Source organism: Bufo gargarizans, chromosome 2 (genome assembly GCF_014858855.1).
Source record: "Bufo gargarizans isolate SCDJY-AF-19 chromosome 2, ASM1485885v1, whole genome shotgun sequence".
NCBI lineage: Eukaryota > Metazoa > Chordata > Amphibia > Anura > Bufonidae > Bufo > Bufo gargarizans.
Genome location: NC_058081.1, coordinates 164,993,198 through 165,013,598, shown reverse-complemented (window position 1 = coordinate 165,013,598; position 20,401 = coordinate 164,993,198). Strand labels below are relative to the sequence as shown.

Here is a 20,401-nt window from a genome sequence, read left to right as displayed (position 1 = left end):
CTATCCATCCCATCCTCAAGACCAGTCAGACCGGTCCTCCCACCGAGGTGGAATTTTCCCTACGGCCACCGCTGATGTCCTATCAAGGTGCTCAAGGAGCTCCTGGCCTCCCTTCAATCTTCCGACCTAGACGACCCGTTGCTCCCGATCAACGGTAGGCCCCTGTCTTCAACCCTGTTCATGTCCAACATCCGTACCCTGGCCGCAGGGCTGGGTTTCAACCCTAGCACGATTCAGGCACTCCTTCCGCATAGGGGCCGCATCCGCAGCATCAAGTCACCAGGTTCCGGCGCATGTCATCCGCAAGATGGGTCGTGGGCGGTCGTCCTGCTTCACAAGGTACATTCCGAGTCCACGGGCGGAGATCTCCTGGCATTATCAGGTCACACCATGATTCCATAAATGCTTCACTCCCTGCTACGTACCGGTTCTCTTTTGGCCACTATTCAGGCCTTACCTCGTCACTGGCGCCGGGCACACTCCAGCCAGTTAGGTTGGGACAGTCCGTAGGCATGCCTATTCTGTTCCTTGCTTAGCTCCTCCCACAAATGTTGAAGGCTGCTTGCAGCCTGTAATTGTGGGAGGAGCGTGCTCACCCTTTATAATCCCCCTCCTACAAGCAGGAGGGCGCCCGTTGTTGCCCCTCCCTCCCATCCCCTTTTCTCATACTCTCCTCCTCGGTGGCCCACTATTCAGGCCTTACCTCGTCTCTGGCGCCGGGCACACTCCAGCCAGTTAGGGTGGGACAGTCCGTAGGCATGCCTATTCTGTTCCTTGCTTAGCTCCTCCCACAAATATATATATATATATATATATATATATATATATATATATATATATATACACATACATACATACATACATATATATATATATATTTATATTTAAAAAAAGCCCTGTATGTGCTTAGGGCGGCGTGTGTGACGATAATTAAACTGTGCATGCACGCCGCTCCGCACGTCGCCCACACCAGCGTGCCGCCCCGCACCAACCGCGCTGCAAACCAATCACCACATGGGGAAGTCTCAGCCATCCTTTCCTCTAAAATGAAATGGAACATGGTCAAGATCATATATTCAGAGAAAAATGAATGATATCCTATTTTCATGTCATCTTAGTCTTCAGAGTTAGCTGTTTCATTGATGTCTGTGTATAGAGCTTTATCAATAAAACAGCTCCCTCTGGAGGCTAAGATGACATGAAAATAGGATATCATTCATTTTTCTCTAAATATGTGATCTTGATCATGCTCCATTTCATTTTAGAGAAAATGATGACTGAGACCTCGCCGTGTGATGATTGGTTGGCACTCTGGTGTGGGCGGCGTGGTTATGTGTGGGGCGGTGGTGATTGGGCAGCGCGCTAGTGTTGGCGGTGTAGGCAGCATGTGGAGCGGCGTGTGCTGATTGGTCGGCACGCCGCACATGCGCAGTTTAATTATGAGCATGCACGTACAAGGAGCACGCACAGAGGGCTTTTATTATTATAGATTGTGTTTGAGGGAATCAATTGTACAAGCTATCTCTTATAATAAAAGCCCTGTGTGCATGCTCAGGGCTGCGTGTCTGTGCATGTGTGGCGATCCGACCAATCATCACACGGCGCTCCACATGCCACCCGCACATGCGCACCGCCCAATCACCGTTGCCGCTCTCAGGTATGGTGTGCTCTCCACATCGAAGCACCACCATTACTGTCCGTGCATCACAGAGCCACACAGTCCCAGCACTCTCAGCCACCAGTCAGTGCCAGCCGTCTCAGCCATCAGTCAGTGCCACCAGTCATAGTGCCAGCAGTCTCAGCCACCACTCAGTGCCACCTGCCTCATCCACCAGTCACAGTGCCAGCAGTCTCAGCACCACCAGTCAGTGCCAGCAGTCCCCTTGCCATTTAATATAGACTGTTTCTACCAATGTTTATGAACTACTGTTCTAGAGCCTGTTATTGTAACGGGCTTAATGTCTACTTTGTAATTGACGTTAATTTGTTACAGTAATTTTCTATAAGGAATAAAAACTATTATATAGAAAATAGTTCCAATTGGTTTCCAGTGCACTGTTTTGATTTTGTATACACGTCTTTCTTGCCCCTGTAAATTCTGTTCTGTTTCACTGATTATTAGAAAACCTGCAATGCACATGGATAATATCATATACTAAATTACAGATGTCATGACTTGGGTTTCCCTACATGTACTGAAAATGTAATCTCCATACACTTCAGTAATCCCTAGCGATATGGAGTCTAGTCAAAACTTACAGTATTTTACTTTATAAATGATACACATTAAATGGCAACCACCGACATGCACATAATTATTATTAATAGTGCAGTCAATAAGCATTCAATATGCACTCAATTTCCCATATGCAATTCTTTAATAAATGTAAGGGCAAATACTCTTCAAAATCTTTAGTATGTATATATATATATATATTACAATTTTTTTATCAATTTTTTTTTATTTTTTCTTTAAACTGTATTCTGTCCAACACACCACATTCTCCCTTGCAAGAGATATATGAGGCAGGCTTGTGCTTTGAATAAAATTGATGACAGAGATCCTGGTTGAGAATAGGATTCTTCAAATATGGTATCATTATATTGGCAGTAAACAATGAATTGCTCAGTCTTCCCTGTGTGTCCATCCCTGAATTTTAAAACACTGTTCCTTATAACTCTGAAAACCTCTGGAGAATTCAGAACTGGTCTCATTGCCTTCCACTGAGAATTTGTGGCTTGGTTGCCATAGAGACATCGTATTTCTCCAAGAATTGTTCATATTGATCCGTGGACAGGCGTAAATGGCCAGACTAGTGAGGAGAATAAAAGAGGTGGGCAGTACAGAAAATGACCAGAGGTTATGGGTTGGAAATAAGCTTACTGCAGACACACACATACTTTGAGAATGTGTAGCATTTTTTGGGTTGGATTTTGGTTTTTGTACTTTGTGCCATTGTTTGCAGTCACTATAGAGTGAAAGAAACTTGTTAGTCACTTGTCATGTCAGATCTTTGGTGCTTGTCCTGACACAGCTGTCAGCCTCCGAGCTCTGTGCACAGTTCAGGGACACACAACAAAGAGCTAGTAACATGAATTATTTATCCGCTCCCGTGTGGATGAAATTCTGTGATAAGAAATTAAGACACTTCCAATCGGAGAGTAGGTAAAACAGGTTTGATCACGTAATTGTGCACTTAAATGTGAAGTAACAAAATGACGATGGCTATAAAAACAAGCGTCAACAGCATAGAAAAAATAGGTGCCTCTGTCCATGACTTGTACATGTATGGCCATACAGGGCCCTTATTAAAGATCTAGTTAAGGATTCTACACAATGAAGAAAATGAATAATTAAAATAATATAATAAGGACTGTGAAGTAATGTAACAATTATAATAAGGACAAAACAACTTCTCTAATAGGGCACCATCCTCCTTGTTCCCTTGTTCCACCCACCATCCCTTAAAGGAGTTGTTCATCTTTCTGCCAGACTCCCCCACATGGTCGACCTTGGGGATAGAAGCATGCCTACTCACTGCTGGGTTGAGGAGACCAGAGTGAGGTAGCAGTGGCAGGGAACTGAAGGAACTGGAACACAGCAGCAAAGAGCAGGTATGGCCATGTTGGGGGTCTGGCAGAAAGACCCCACCACCCAAGATGAACAACCCCTTTAAAGGGGCAGCCTTTTGACTGTTTTTCACTACAGCGACTCACTGCTTCCCATCTGTTCTGTGGACAGTATCATCCACTTTTATTGAGAGTGCATGCAAGTGGCGCTCTTGTATTCTTTTTTTGTATTTCATCCATGGCATGGTGGCCTAAGCAGCCACCAAAGCCAGCCAAACATTTTGCAGAACTGTCAACCAAAGGTTCGGTCATGCCTACAGCTACTGTATCTCTCCCTGCCTCCCCATACACGTGTTTGCTTATGTCAGTTGAGCATGCATGTGTATGGTGAGAGTTGGGAGGCTCCCACACACATTAGCTGGTTTTACTGAATTTGACAGGTTTGGTCAACATTAATTTAATGTGTATGACCAACTTTACTCCATCAAGCTCTTATCCCAGTCATAGATTATAATAAGGATATTGCTACAATTCAGAAAATGACTCAAACATTTTATGACAACCTTATCATAATGTATTGCATATTGTTTACTTATTTTACTTAGAAATATATTTATTTATTATTTTCTCATTAACATTTTTTATTTAAATACTTACATCCGGATCCTTTGAAAACCTATAATTCTCATGTCTTTTTATTCACTCAAAAATTACCCCAACCCCTGAACACAGACATAGGCCCCTTTCACACGGGTGTTGCGGATTGGGACCGGATGCGTTGAGGGAAAATAGTGCGATTTTGACACTAAAACAAATCAGTTTTCACTGTGATTGCGTTCCATGTTTGCGTTTTTCCGCGCGGGTGCAAAACATTGTAATGCGTTTTGCACGCGCGTGAGAAAAATCGGCATGTTTGGTACCCAGACCCGAACCCAAACTTCTTCACAGAAGTTCAGGTTTGGGTTAGGTGTTGTTTAGATTTTATTATTTTCCCTTATAACATGGTTATAAAGGGAAAATAATAGCATTCTTAATACAGAATGCATAGTACAATAGCGCTGGACGGGTTAAAAAAATAATAATAATTTAACTCACCTTAATCCACTTGTTCGCGCAGCCCGGCTTCTCTTCTGTCTTCTTCTTTGAGGAATAGGACCTTCGATGATGTCACTGCACTCATCACATGGTCCATTACATTATCTTTTACCATGGTGATGGCTCATGTGACGGACCATGTGATGAGTGCTGTGATGTCACCACAGGTCTTTTTCCTGTGCACAGCAAAGAAGAAGACAGAAGAGAAGCCGGGCTGCGCAATCAAGTGGATTAAGTTATAGTTATATTATTTTTTATCTTTTTAACCCCTCAAGCCCTATTGTGCTATGCATTCTGTATTAAGAATGCTATTTTCCCTTATAACCATGTTATAAGGGAAAAATAATAATGATCGGGTCCCCATCCCGATCATCTAGCAACTGTGCGTGAAAATCTCACCGCATCCGCACTTGCTTGCGATTTTCACGCACCCCTATTCACTTTTATAGAGCATGCTGCGATTTTCACGCAACGCACAAGTGATACGTGAAAATCACCGCTCATGTGCACAGCGCAGTAGAAATGAATGGGTCCAAATTCAATGCGGGTGCAATGCGTTCACGTCACGCATTGCACTCGCGTGGAAAACTTGCTCGTGTAAAAGGGGCCATAGGGATATACAGTAGTGCGAATTTAAATCGCTATCTGCTCCATATCTGGTATGAGCATTACCAAAAAAAGGATTTTTTTTTTCAATGTACAGCACCGCTACTGTCTTTCAGCCGTCAATGTTTTTTTTATGTCAGACCTATTGGTAAATGTTGATTTTAATCCAATTTTTTTTTTTTTTTTTTTATAAGAATGTAGAATACTTCTAGAGTATAAAGCAGCAAATATTATGCTAGAGCACTGAGGCAAACAATCCAGATCCATTGGCCTTGAAACTCCAGGACTGATGATACAATATTTTTTCATGTACACTTGGGGACTTTTATATAGCTTTCGTGGAAAATTAATTTTAGTGATACAGTATACAGTAGAAAAATATATATGAAACACATGAAGAGTATGTAAACATGCAAGTGCATGTACAAAAAAAAATAAAAAATACAAATCTATCATGTCCATTTTTTTATATTTATACTAGCTGGTACAGAATAAGGTAGAAACAATATCCCTGCCATCTCTTTCTCCTATGTAAGCTAAAGAATAAACCTATAGAAATTAGGGATGTCATATTGCTGTATTTGCAGGCCTAAGAACATTTGTAGATTGGGACTAAAACATTTGCTGTAGTAAAACTGTATATAACCTGGAATGTGATAAGTTTTTTTTTTTTTTGGCTCTGGCTAATGAGGTTTGCCTCTTGAAGTGTATGGTACCCAGGCATCATGCAAATGGCAGATCAGCATGCACGGAGCCTATACAAAGTCACATAGTTTTTCACAATAATACTGAGAATGACATCTATGGGAGAAGTCTTGTGCACTATGAGCGTGCCACAATTTTCTGTGATGCATAAGAAGAAAAAAAAAAATACTGTGCAGTGTATTTAATGAGTTAACTGGCAAAGTTAACATTTGCTAAATCTGCAATCCTCTTAAAAAATGGAGGCATATAAAGGTATCATAAGTCATCCCTTGAAGCACCATATTATGGCTTTTTACAAATTAGAGGTTGTATGGAGTGATAATATGGAGGCATGCATGAAATCCTAAAAGGGCTGCCTCATGAAGATAACCCCATCCTATATATCTTATATGGCCATATGTATTCCATGGACAGTTGACTTTATAGACAGTTGAGATAATAAGATAGTGGTAATAAAAAGTCATCTGATCTGCAAGCATTTTTTGACATTCTTAATTGACCAATAGTGAGTATTGCAGGTGAAACCTACAACCCAATTTCATTAGTTGTAAGTCAGTTCAGAAATATTGCCCAAAATTAAAACTGTACAGGATTTGATCTAATTAGTGGAATTTCTCTAAAATAAAAATTCAACTTTTTTAATGTATTTTATTTTATTTATTTTTCAGATGAAATCAAACAGAACCCTTGGATGTCCAAAGTGTGTTACTGCAAAGTGTGTTAAAAGAACCTTTACAATACTAACATAGTACCCTGAATGACAAATAAAAAATATATTAATGCTGTATATACAGTAAAGTCGTAACAAATGGATCTTCTATGTTTAAACTGGTGTAAAACGAGAATAAATAATTAAACAATAACACATTATATTAAGTTGTCAGACACATTTATAATATATAGATCAGAGAATAAGCAAATTCAACCATAATGATAACTTAATTGTTTGTTAATACATTTTACCCTCAAAGGTTATACATAATGAAATACTGAATTTTAGGATCGCTTATAGATGCCCATAATAAAGCTATATTTTAGCATTTATATTATGATGCAACACTTGCGAACCTTCACGCTTAAAAATAATCTTTTACCAGATTTCACAATAAAAGCTGCACACATTATTAAGCAAATCTCTTAGCCCAAATGTGACTGATGTAGTTATATTGAAAATCCCAACTAAACCTCCACATAAGGCCTCTTTCACACTACCGTTTTTTTTTTCCGTTTTGCGGTCCGTTTTTTGCGTTCCGTATACGGAACCATTCATTTCAATGGTTCCGCAAAAAAACGGAATGTGTTCCGTATGCATTCCGTTTCCGTATTTCCGTTTTTCCGTTCCGTTGAAAAGATAGAACATGTCCTATATTTGGCCGCAAATCACGGTCCGTGGCTCCATTCAAGTCAATGGGTCCGCAAAAAAAACGGAACACATACGGAAATGCATCCGTATGTCTTCCGTATCCGTTCCGTTTTTTGCGGAACCATCAATTGAAAATGTTATGCCCAGCCCAATTTTTTCTATGTAATTACTGTATACTGTATATGCCATACGGAAAAACGGAACGGAACAACGGAACGGAAACGGAACCACAACGGAAGCAAAAAAACGGAACAGCGGATCCGTGAAAAACGGAACGCAAAACACTGAATTCAACATACTGTAGTGTGAAAGAGGCCTAACTTAATGGACAATGTCCTTTCAGTACACCTCCTTCCATGGTGTTGCTGAAATCTCACACAGCTGCAGGTTGTCAGTCAGGTTAGACAGGCAAAGATTCAGTTTGACTCATGAATACACTGGACACCTGAGCTCCATCTTTAGATGGACATGCTCGTTTTAATGTCAGATGGGAACATTTTTAAAAATTGTTCAAAAATCCATTGTGAAATAGAGATTCAAGATAAATGCACTAGCCTCATCAGGTCTAAGACATCTTTACTAATGTATGCAGTTTGTATTCTGAAATCTGATGACAGACCTTCTTTAATTCCGCTGAACAGAACTTTTATCACCAAGATTAGTTCAGTGACCAGTTCAGTAATTCCAGATGATATGAATGCTAAAATTTGATTCCAAACTTGATGCATTGACACGTACTGTTCACATTTGTGTTATGTATAGCATTTATATATAATAAAAGATTTTTAAACCAAATACGGTGTAATTTTTGATGTGTATTATAATACAGGACTATTTTCAGTGAACCTAGAAAGGCTGTCTAGAACTGCACAAGATTTATATCTGTAGCTCAGACTGGATAATAAATGTGCAGGGTTAGACACATTTGTCTAAGTGCAGTGAGCCCCTAAGGAGCTGGCGCAGAGGATGGACCCCGATATGATGCTGAATCATGATGTACTCCCTCAGGCTGTCGCTAGTTACTCAGTGCAAAAATATAACTTGTAGTACATCCAGCAATAGTTTGGACAAAGTACAATTTCTATCCCCAGATGATGAGGTATGGTGGCTGGATAAGTGACAGTCAATGACACCACTGATGTGCTATCTTGCAGATGATTTTCTCTTGAACTTCTGGCTAACAACTGTAAACTGGCATTTGTGGGTATAGGTGTCTACTGTGAATTCACGCTTTGAGGTGGCCTGGTCTGAATGTAATCTATGTGATGAGTGTCTAAACTGTATTCCTTCACCTGCAGCAGGGTCAGTAAAGCTGTGACTTGCTGGTCATTCTGTTGTCTGCATCACACTGTAGCATTTCAGCTGTCCTGGTGCTCTTGCAGTTTCTCTGGGGTAGTGGTCTCATAGGAGAATTGGATCACTTCATAGTCCCATAGTCAATAACCTAGTAGTAGGACTCCTTGGCTGGATTAGGACATTCATTAATGTTGTATATGAATGCGCATTTTAGCAGGAACTCCAGAAATAACCCACGGTTCAACTACAACTATTTGGAGTAACAGATACTTGAGCCTCCTCCATTTTGTGTGGTAGTGTTTTTACATCTGCCATTCAAGTAGAGACTTTCGTTTAACCTTGTTTCTTCAAAAAAAACTGGTCTCCTGTCTGTCATTTCTGCACCTTGCCATCAAGCCCACCCCAACTTCCGTGGGCCAGGAGATCTCCCTATCCAAGATGTGGCCCAGAGGAGCAACAATTACTACTTCTATCATCCTGCAGACCTCTTCTTCACTGTGCAAAGCCCAGCGAATGCATGGAGTAAGATTGCCTTCATTGCGGCTACTACCAGCACAGACTCATTAGTCAATATTTAACCCTTTCTTCTCAGATGCCATGGTTTCAATTGACTACAGCATATTAGAGGTGAAATGTCTCTGATCAAGGATGCTGCTGGCAGTTGCCTTCTGTGCAAAACAGCAGGTAACAATGTACAGTGGATGTTGGGAAGGGGTTAAAATCTGGTTTGCAATAAGTCATTTCCATGGCAGAATTGTATTAGATTCTGGTGCTAATTGCACCACAAAAATCTGTAAAATGCCAGTGAATGAGGTTTTACAATACCCCGTATAAATATTCAGACATGATCTTTAAGCTGGGTATTTGATACAGATTTTATGTGCAGATATGCATTGCACAGAATCGTAACAAAACTGTTCTACCACATCTACCACCTTTCATTCATGAGCACAGTACTTTAATTTAACAAAAAAAAGTGTTTTAAGTACAATTAACTAGTAGTAGACTGACAATTTCCATATTTTTCCAAATGTTAGCTATGAAGCTATCTGTAGCTCTTTTTCTGTTTGCCTTTATTTCTACCTGAAGCAATCAGCCCTTCTAGCCTTCCGGAAACCATGCACATTATTTAAACAAGAGTGTCGTAAAGGTAGCATACAAGTGAAAAATGTTCTCGCTATGTACACCATACAACAAACTCTGCAGAAAATTGGGCCCGTGTGGGCTTTTCTGAACATCAGCCATTTTCAAAAGAATTGCGTAAAACAGTTTGTGACCCCAATAAATACTGCTGTATAATTTGTACTGAGAAAGCTTGGACAACATTTGTGTCATCTGCCTGCACAGAGCCATTTGGATGCATTTTTACAATGACTGTTGTATCTTCACAAGCTTTCGAGCATGACAAGTAAAAAAATCCTCTACAATGCAGCGTGTTTTTTTCCCCACTTGTCTGAGATGTGAACTGCAAGGAAAGAAGCTTGCTAACTCATTCCCAGAGTAAAATGAAATCAATGAATTAAATATATTCAATTAATGAATAAGCTATGTAATAGAATCTATGTATTTTGTCAAGGTAGTGTCACGGCTGAGGATGGGGAAAACCCTCAGCCGTGCGATGCCAGAAGATGTTACGCGCTGCTTGACCAGGATGACAGTATTAGGGAGCAGGTCACCTCCTATCGCGTCCCTAAACTGACCCTGGCTCCTATCCATATGAGTCAACCCTGAAGGTGGGAGGACTCATACACCGGATGCCTTGGGGTCCCTACTAGCCCTCAGGATTGCCTTGGAACAAGGAGCAGGGTAAGACGGCCTGTTCATTCTGGACACGGAGGAACAGGGGTCTCACTGGCCAAGCTGCAGGGAAAGGAACATAAACAGCCTATGGATATGGCCGGAGGCTGAAAAGCACTTCCACACCTACCTGCCACAGACACACAGACTGGATCCCTGTGCAAGACAGCAAGTGTCCACACCAAAACACAAATGGACACAGCACACACACAAACACACAGGAACCCAGATCCATAGGTGTATAACATAACAAAGGAAAACATCAAGTGGACATCAACATAAACCTAAGAGTCACAGTTTGTTTGCTTATGACCACAAGGGTGGCCCCCTCTGGCAGATGGAATGCACAGGAGGCTGCTCCAGCTAAGCATGGCTGAAGCAACCCACTGAGACATGCCAAACACAGAGTGTTTATAGGACTAAGTGGCCACACCCACACAGACACACCCAGTGTCTCACACACACAGAGAGGGAGTTAACCCTTCCATCACCAGGGAAGGGAAAACACCACTTAAAGGGGAAGTGTACACAATACATAATACCAAGTGCACACATACACACATATCGCACGCAACCACATGCACAACATAGCAAGCTGCCATGACACAGCTCAGCCTGCTATGCTGCCACATACATATTGTTGCCAGCGGCAACCACAGGTGAGGCAAATACCACAGCCCTCACCTGCGATTTACAACCAAACCAGCTGACAACCGCATGCGGTTCAGGAGTCACGACCATAACCATGGACGTGACAGGTAGACAGGACTTTTTTAAAGCAAGAGAACCACACAACTAGAAATGAGCGAATCGAAGTTCACGAAGTGGAATTCAATCAGAATGTCAGGATAAATTTGATTCGCAGAATTTCCTCATGCTTCGTGGTAACGAATCACATTTTTTCCTAAAATGGCTGCTGCACATGTTAGGATATGGAGCAAAGAACTCTGGGAACGAGGGATCACCCACAATGCCATGCATGCAGCCAATCAGCAGCCAGCCCCTGTGATGTCTCAGCCCTATAAATAGCCTAAGTCATCTTGGATTCAGCCATTTTACAGTGTACTTAGTGCAGCAAGAGATGTCAGCAGGCGCTAGTGACAGTGGTAGAAAAGACTTTAAAACTTTTATTTTTATAGGAAAAGGATAGGGAGGAATCATTTCACAGTATTGAAGCAGAACAGGATTCAGTAGGGGAGATTACAGCATGGGTAATAGGAACAATCCTATTACACCTTGCTGCAGTAACTGCGGATCCAAATTGCCATTATACACCTCTAATTCCAGCAAACCATTCTTGTTATTAGGGTGCAAGTGCTGTTTGATGCAGCCATTAACAGGGTTTATTACAAGAAAATATTTCTATGTCTTATTTGCCCTTGTGCGGTGCAGTTATATGTTCTAAAGCATTTTTTGGCTTGTATTAGTGGGGAAAATAGGGTTTATTAGCCGTTGTGTGTTGAAGTGAGAAAAAAAAACTGCCCTTTTTGGCGTGTATTAGTGGCAAAAAAGAAATATTTTATTTGCTGTTCAGCGGTGCAGTTATATGTTCTAAAGCCTTTTGTGGCATGTGTAAGTGGAAAAAATGAAGGGCCTATTTGCCGTTCAGCTGTGCAGTTATATGTTCTAAAGCCCTTTTTGGCGTGTATTAGTGGCACAAAAAAAAGTATTTGCCGTTGTGTGGGGAAGTGAAAAAATTACAGCCCTTTTTGGCGTGTATTTGTGGCACAAAAATTTACATTACTTGCCATTCAGCGGAGCAGTTATAGGTTCTAAAACCTGTTTTGGCATGTATTAGTGGCAAATAAAATATATATTATTTGCCGCTCAGTGGTGCAGTTATATGTTCTTAAGCCCTTTTTGGCGTGTATTAGTGGCACAAAAATATATATTATTTGCAGTTCAGTGGTGCAGTTATATGTACTAAAGCCTTTTTGGCGTTTATTAGTAGCAAAAAAAATATATTATTTGCCGTTCAGCGATGCAGTTATATGTTCCAAAGCCCTTTTTGGCTGTGTATTAGTGGCACAAAAAAAAATATAAATTGCCGTTGTGTGGTGAAGTGAGAAAATTCAGCCCTTTTTGGAGTGTATTAGTGGCAAAAAAATATATATTTGCCCTTCGGCAGTGCAGTTTTATGTTCGAAAGCCCTTTTTTGTGTGTATTAGTGGCGCAACAAAAAAGCATTTGCCGTCGTGTGGGGAAGTGAGAGAATTACAGCCCTTTTTGGAGTGTATTAGTGGCAAAAAAATATATATTATTTGCCGTTCAGCGGTGCAGTTATATTTTCTAAAGCCTTTTGTAGCGTGTATAAGTGGAAAAAATTGACGGCCTATTTTAGTGGCGTCGCTAGAGGGGGGCGAGGGGGGGCAATTGCCCCCCCTATGTTGTCCCTTGCCCCCCCGGGTGCCCCCCCGCTGATTCCCCAGAGTGAATACTAATGAGCGCTTCCATTATGGAAGCGCTCATTAGTACCGAAGGACCAGGAAGTGGTGAACGCTCTGTACTCACCACTTCCTGGTCCTCGGCTGTCGGCTGTGCAGGGCTGCGCACAGCGTAAGGTCGCTCTGTGACCTCACGCTGTGCGCGCCAGTTTAGAGCACAGTCGACTGAGGAGAAAATGGCAGGCGGCGTCCGTCCAGGAGCAGGAGAGGTAAGTGTTTTTATTTTTTATTTTATAGAAAATGTGGCTGCTGGGGGCATTATGGGGGTTAATTGGAGGCATATGGGGGCTAATTGGAGGCATATTTGGGGGCTAATTGGAGGCATATGGGGGCATTTGGAGGCATATGGGGGCTAATTGGAGGCATATTTGGGGGCTAATTGGAGGCATATTTGGGGCTAATTGGAGGCATATTTGGGGCTAATAGGAGGCATATGGGGCTAATAGGAGGCATATGGGGCTAATAGGAGGCATATGGGGCTAATATGAGGCATATGGGGGCTAATATGAGGCATAATGGGGCTAATAGGAGGCATATGGGGGCTAATAGGAGGCATATGGGGCTAATAGGAGGCATATGGGGCTAATAGGAGGCATATGGGGCTAATATGAGGCATATGGGGGCTAATAGGAGGCATATGGGGGCTAATAGGAGGCATATGGGGGTTAATTGGAGGCATATGGGGCTAATAGGAGGCATATGGGGCTAATATGAGGCATATGGGGGCTAATAGGAGGCATATGGGGCTAATAGGAGGCATATGGGGCTAATATGAGGCATATGGGGGCTAATAGGAGGCATATGGGGGCTAATAGGAGGCATATGGGGGTTAATTGGAGGCATATGGGGCTAATTGGAGGCATATGGGGCTAATTGGCTAATGGGCATATGGGGGCTAATTGGAGGCATATGGGGGCTAATAGGAGGCATATGGGGCTAATAGGAGGCATATGGGGCTAATAGGAGGCATATGGGGCTAATAGGAGGTATATGGGGCTAATAGGAGGCATATGGGGGCTAATAGGAGGCATATGGGGCTAATAGGAGGCATATGGGGGCTAATAGGAGGCATATGGGGGCTAATTGGAGGCATATGGGGGCTAATTGGAGGCATATGGGGGCTAATTGGAGGCATATGGGGCTAATAGGAGGCATATGGGGGCTAATAGGAGGCATATGGGGCTAATAAGAGGCATAATGGGGCTAATAAGAGGCATAATGGGGGCTAATGAGGCATAAGGGCTGATATGGGGGCTAATGAGGCATAAGGGCTGATATGGGGGCTAATGAGGCATAAGGGCTGATATGGGGGCTAATGAGGCATAAGGGCTGATATGGGGGCTGATATGAGAGGCATAATGAGGGCTAATGAGAGGCATAATGTGTCATCCACAGATGCCCCCATAACAGTGTGTCTTCCACAGATCCACCATAACAGTGCGCCTGTGCACTGACGAGAGACAGAAAGAAGGGGAAAGAATCCGTGGAAGCAAGCAGAGGACGGCACTGCAGACGACTGAATAGCTTCTTTTGTAAGTAAATTGCTTTATTATAACTGTATCCCTGCATATCGCAATTCTCTCGTATTTTGTAATCTTATTGATATATACTTATTTTGTTTGTGCCCCCCCATTTTTGACTGTGGTATCTTTGTGCCCCCCCTATATATTGTTCCTAGAGTCGCCACTGGCCTATTTGCAGTTCAGCGGTGTAGTTATATGTTCTAAAGCCTTTTTTGGCGTGTATTAGTGGTACAAAAATACATAATATTTGACGTTTAGCGGTGCAGTTATATGTTCATAAGCCCTTTTGGCGTGCATTAGTGGCACAAAAATATATATTATTTGACGTTCAGCGGTGCAGTTACAGTATATGCTCTAAAGCCTTTTGTGGTGTGTATAAGTGGAAAAAAATAAAGGCCTATATGTGATGTCACAGCCCTATAAATAGCCTCAGCTATCTTGGATTCTACCATTTTCCAGTGTACTTAGCGCAGGGAAATATGTAATCAGGCGCTAGGGACAGTGCTAGAAAAAACTTAATTGTGCTAAAAGAAAAACGATTTACAAGTGCAAGGCAAGATTGTTCAAGGTGTAGGGAAAGGATAGGGAGGAACGAATCCAATGTTTTTTTTTATCTGAATCCGAAAAGGTTCTCGAATCTATCGAATCTTTTGAATCTTTTGAATCTCGAATCCTACGAATCCTGTACATAAGAATTGTGTGAACTGTGTAAGAAACAAAGTGATCCAAACACTTATGGGGGGGATCTTTGGATGACACTGCTATTGGGGGGGGGGGGATCTGTGGATGGCACTGTTATGGGGGGGATCTGTGGAGTGGATGGCACTGTTATGGGAGGGATCTGTGGAATGGATGGCACTCAGACACCCCCCAGCCAAGAATTAGTGGGTTCGTCAGACACAGACCACTCTTAGGTCTTCTGATGCTGCTGCCACTTCCACACTATGTCACCTTGCCACTCTATGGCCTCATGATGCTGTGCCACTTCCACACTGTCATTGTGCCACCCTGTGGCCTCCGCCTGATGCTGCTGTTGCCACCTCCAGACTGTCATTGTGCCACTTTGTGGCCTCCTCATGCTGCTTCCACCTCACCAATATGTCATAGGGCCACCCTGTGGACTTCTTATGCAGTTCCCACCCTCCCCACTTCATGACTAGGCACTATTTTACCTTTCGGCCTGGCTGACAATCTTCATTTATTTGACCCTTCTTCTGATCTGTCAGAAGGAAGGCAAAAATGAGACATACAACGGATCCTGTCTGTGTAGTAGCAGCTGTAAGGCCTGCATGGTCCCATCAGAATTGGCCTGTGATGTGATAAAAAAAAGCAGGAGTGGGTACAAAATACAAAAGACATGCAAATATTCCATTCACGACTCTGTTTTAGATCCAGTCCTGTTTTTTTTTGCATAAGCAATACTGATTGATTACTGACCAAATGCTGACCGAGTGAAGGCGGATGCTCCACAGACAGGATCAGTTTTTTGGAGGTTATTGTTCTGACGGATCAGAGGAAGGGCAAAATAATCAGTGACGTCAACACAAACTTACTGCTGACATCCTCTCCACTCTATCGGGGGAGTGGGGACTCTACTTGTATAAGCGTTTACTAGAACAGGTTCTGTAGACATCTATGTGGAATCAGCTGCCGATGGTGTAAAAAGAGTGCGCTTCTTCTTGATGCAAAAATTGACCTGTAAGGCTGAGTTCACACTTGAGTTATTTGGTCAGTTTTTGGCCCTGGATAAGTGAAGTGTGCAGTAATTCTAAGAGCGACGCCTGTCATCTGCATGTCATACAGACTCACTGTATTTTTTCACTACCACAGCAGACTCCCTATGCGTGTTACTGCAAGGCACAGTGTTCTACACCACCAGCCAGGAAATAGCCTTTTTTTAATGCAATTCACCACAAATAAATCCGCCTCAAACCAAATAAAATAAAAAAAAAATCTGCTAATCAGCCAAATCGAATTTTTGAGAAATTTGCTAATCTCTAAAAACAACCAGTTTCCCAACCAATTTCTCCAACAACACTGGTATATTGTCTGTCATTACCGCACCTTGCATTCAAGTCCACACCAACTTTTATCGGCCAGGAGATTCCCCTAACCACGATGTGCCCCGGAGGAGCAGCAACTGCTACTTCTATCATGTGGACCAACTCTTTACTGTGCAAAGCCCAGTGAAAAACATACAAGTAAAAAATGTTCTTGTTATGTACATCATACAACACACTCTGTAGAAAATTGGTCCCATGTAAGCTTTTCTAAACATCAGTTATGTAATAAGTCATGTTATAGAATATATGCATATTGTCAAGGTAGACAGGACTTTATAAAGCATGAGAACCACATGATTGGTTATCCAACCAGTCTAGAAATTAAAGCACAAAGTACATGAGTTACTTGTATTGCTACTTATATATTAAGGGAGTTCTCCAGGAACACCTAACTTTTAACAGATTAATTGAAAGTTTCATTCGTGCCTGCTCCGCACGCTGGATCTCATGTAATTCTTCCAATCCCTGCCTTCATTACTTCTTCCTGAGCATGATCACCTGCTCTACTGCAGCCATAGACTGTTTTCAGCAGTGACCTGTCCACAATAGACACTTTACAGCTGTAGCAAGTGGTCGACTGCATTGAAGCAGATGACTATGCTCATGCCCAGAAGGATATAAACAAGCTGGAGACCAGAAGATTGACGTGGAAGCCAGTGCATAGGAGCATAGAGCATATACAGTTATGTGAAAAAATTAGGACACCCTTTGAAAGCATGTGGTTTTTTGTAACATTTTTAATAAAAGGTTATTTCATCTCCGTTTCAACAATACAGAGAGATTAAAGTAATCCAACTAAACAAAGAAAACTGAAGAAAAGTCTTCAAGATCTTCTGTAAATGTCATTCTACAAAAATGCCTATTCTAACTGAGGAAAAAGATAGGACACCCTTGCCCCTAATAGCGAGTGTTACCTCCTTTGGCTGAAATAACTGCAGTGAGACGGTTCTTGTAGCCATCTACCAGTCTTCGACATCGGTCTGAGGAAATTTTACCCCACTCCTCAATGCAGAACTTTTTCAGCTGTGAGATGTTTGAGGGGTTTCTTGCACGTACAGCCCTTTTCAAGTCACCCCACAGCATCTCAATGGGATTCAAATCTGGACTTTGACTTGGCCATTCCAGGACTCTCCATTTCTTCTTTTTCAGCCAATCTTTGGTTGATTTACTAGTATGTTTTGGGTCATTGTCATGTTGCATGGTCCAGTTCCGCTTCAGCTTTAATTTTCTAACTGATGGTCTCACATGTTCTTCAAGCACCTTCTGATACACAGTAGAATTCATTGTGGATTCTATGATGGTGAGCTGACCAGGTCCTGCTGCAGCAAAGCAGCCCCAAACCATGACACTTCCACCTCCATGCTTCACAGTTGGTATGAGGTTCTTTTCTTGGAATGCTGTGTTTGGTTTACGCCAAACATGTCCTCTGCTGTTGTGTCCAAATAATTCAATTTTGGACTCATCTGTCCAAAGAACATTATTCCAGAAGTCCTGGTCTTTGTCAACTTTATCTCTGGCAAATGTCAGTCTGGCCTCGATGTTTCTCTTGGAAAGCAAAGGTTTCCTCCTTGCACACCTCCCATGCAAGTTAAACTTGTACAGTCTCTTTCTGATTGTAGAGGCATGTGCTTCTACATCAACAGTAGCCAGAGCCTGCTGTAGTTCTCGAGATGACACTTTAGGGTTTTTGGAGACCTCTTTTAGCATCTTGCGGTCTGCTCTTGGGGTGAACTTGCTGGGGCGACCAGTCCTGGGCATGTTGGCAGTTGTTTTGAAAGCCCTCCACTTGTAGACTATCTTCCGGACAGTGGAATGGCTGATTTCAAAATCTTTTGAGATCTTTTTAAATCCCTTCCCAGACTCATAGGCTGCTACAATCTTTTTTCTGAAGTCCTCTGACAGCTCTTTTGCTCTCACCATGGTGCTCACTCTCACTTCAACAGTCAGGAGCACACCAAACTAAATGTCTGAGGTTTAAATAGGGCAAGCCTCATTCAACATGCAGAGTAACGATCTACTAATTATGTGCACCTGGTGTGATATACCTGTGTGAGATCTGAGCCAATTTAAGAGGGAATACATGTGAGGGTGTCCTATCTTTTTCCTCAGTTAGAATAGGCATTTTTGTAGAATGACATTTACAGAAGATCTTGAAAAGACTTTTCTTCAGTTTTCTTTGTTTAGTTGGATTACTTTAATCTCTCTGTATTGTTGAAACGGAGATGAAATAACCTTTTATTAAAAATGTTACAAAAAACCACATGCTTTCAAAGGGTGTCCTAATTTTTTCACATGACTGTAAGTGTTAATCTTTCAATAGTAGAGGCCAGCTGCGGGCAGGCCCAGCGCTATAATAAGGCAGACCAAGAGGCCAAACCAAGTGGGGGGGGGGATAAAACTTTTTTGTTGTTGTTATATATATATCTGTATATGCGTGTGCCCATGGATCTCACTACACTTACTATTATCCCTAGGCGCCACTCCGTTCACCCCCTGTGTCACCCATCAGCTTTTCTCCCTTGGCGTTCCTTCTTCCTGGCTGTAGTGCTGTCCAATCGCAGCGCAAAGCGCTACACCCAGGGGGAAGGAACACCCAGGAGAGAAGCTCATGTCTCTTCCCAATTTCTTCGATAGTAGTAATTAACATACAGCGCCGGAGACGGTAACGGGGGCACAGCGGGCGATCAGAGCGCCGCCCAGGAATAATAGTAAGTGCAGGAAGATCCCTGGGTGGCGCACTACATACATACAAATTAGTTATGTTTGGACCCATGAAAGGTCCTCTTTAAATAAATCACAATAGAGGGGGGAGAAATGTGAAATGGGGGGGATGATGTGCCATGGGGGGGGGGGGGGAATGTGACCAAAGGTGGTGATCTTATGTGACACGAAGGGGGTGATGTAAAAAGGAGGGGTTGATGTGAACGGAGGGGGAGAAATTTGACATTGAGGGGGAAAAATGTGACATTGAGGGGGCAAAATCTGACATGGGGGGGTGATGTGACAGGGAGGGTGGGGTTGGGGGCACCAAAATGTAGCTTCGCTTGTGTTGGCAAAATCCTTGCACCGGCCCTGGCTGCAAACATATGTTAAAAGTTAGGCATTCCTTGACAATCTCTTTAAAAGCTATGTACACCCCTTTGGGGATTTTTTTTTATCATTATTGCATTGTACTCATTTTGAGCTAAAATATTTTTTTACAATTGGTCTTCATGAAAAATATGGCGCATTTTTTCTGTACATAGCTAACATGGTCTAGTAGTACCCTTTGGATTTTCTGTCTTTTCCGTCAGACCAGGAGCTGACGGACTCTTTATCTCTGCTCTCTGACCTCCTAATTCTAAACACTCATTATTGCTCAGTTCTTATGTTAAAGATAAGAATGTGGCTTAAGTAAGTGTTTATGACCTATCTGTAGCTTAGAGATAAGGTTTACTAGATGACCAGCACAAAGTGAAAGTACCAGTCACACAACTAGAAAAACAGTAAACCGTTTGTGACAGAACAGCTCAATATTTTTAATAAAGGACAATTGAAAAAATTATGTTTTCAGCCAAAAAGGAGTAACATGCAATCATAAAAAAAATTGCCTCCAAATGTGTACATAGCCTTAAATTTTATTATTTATTTTTTTTAACATAAACTCATAAAAAAATCATATTAACTTATTAAAGGGGTATTATTGGGGCATATTGCTAGGCTATACCACCATTATCTGATAGATGCGAGTAAGCTTGGTTAAGTTTATTCATTTTCTTTTACTAGTCTGAAGTGCTGGAAATTTTATATATTTTATTATATCCTTTTTTACTTCCAACAAGCTAGCATACTTACATTTGAAAATAGCTGAATATTTTAAAGGAAATCTGTTATGTGTTCTCTATATCCTGTTCCTTATATATGGTTGCTCTCTTTCTGATTATTATTAGGGAGTTAAAG

General features: G+C 42.0%; 1 protein-coding gene across 1 annotated transcript in view; it reads left to right on the top strand.

Moving 5' to 3' along the window:
* The window catches only part of LOC122925729 (WD repeat-containing protein 72-like), a 187,697-nt gene extending 180,410 nt beyond the window's left edge, over nt 1-7,287 (top strand). The window contains exon 8 of the mRNA XM_044277076.1: nt 6,645-7,287. Coding sequence (XP_044133011.1) covers nt 6,645-6,700 — 56 coding nt within the window. The 3' untranslated portion in view covers nt 6,701-7,287. The remainder of the gene's footprint in view (nt 1-6,644) is intronic.
* The last annotated feature ends 13,114 nt before the right edge of the window (nt 7,288-20,401 follow it).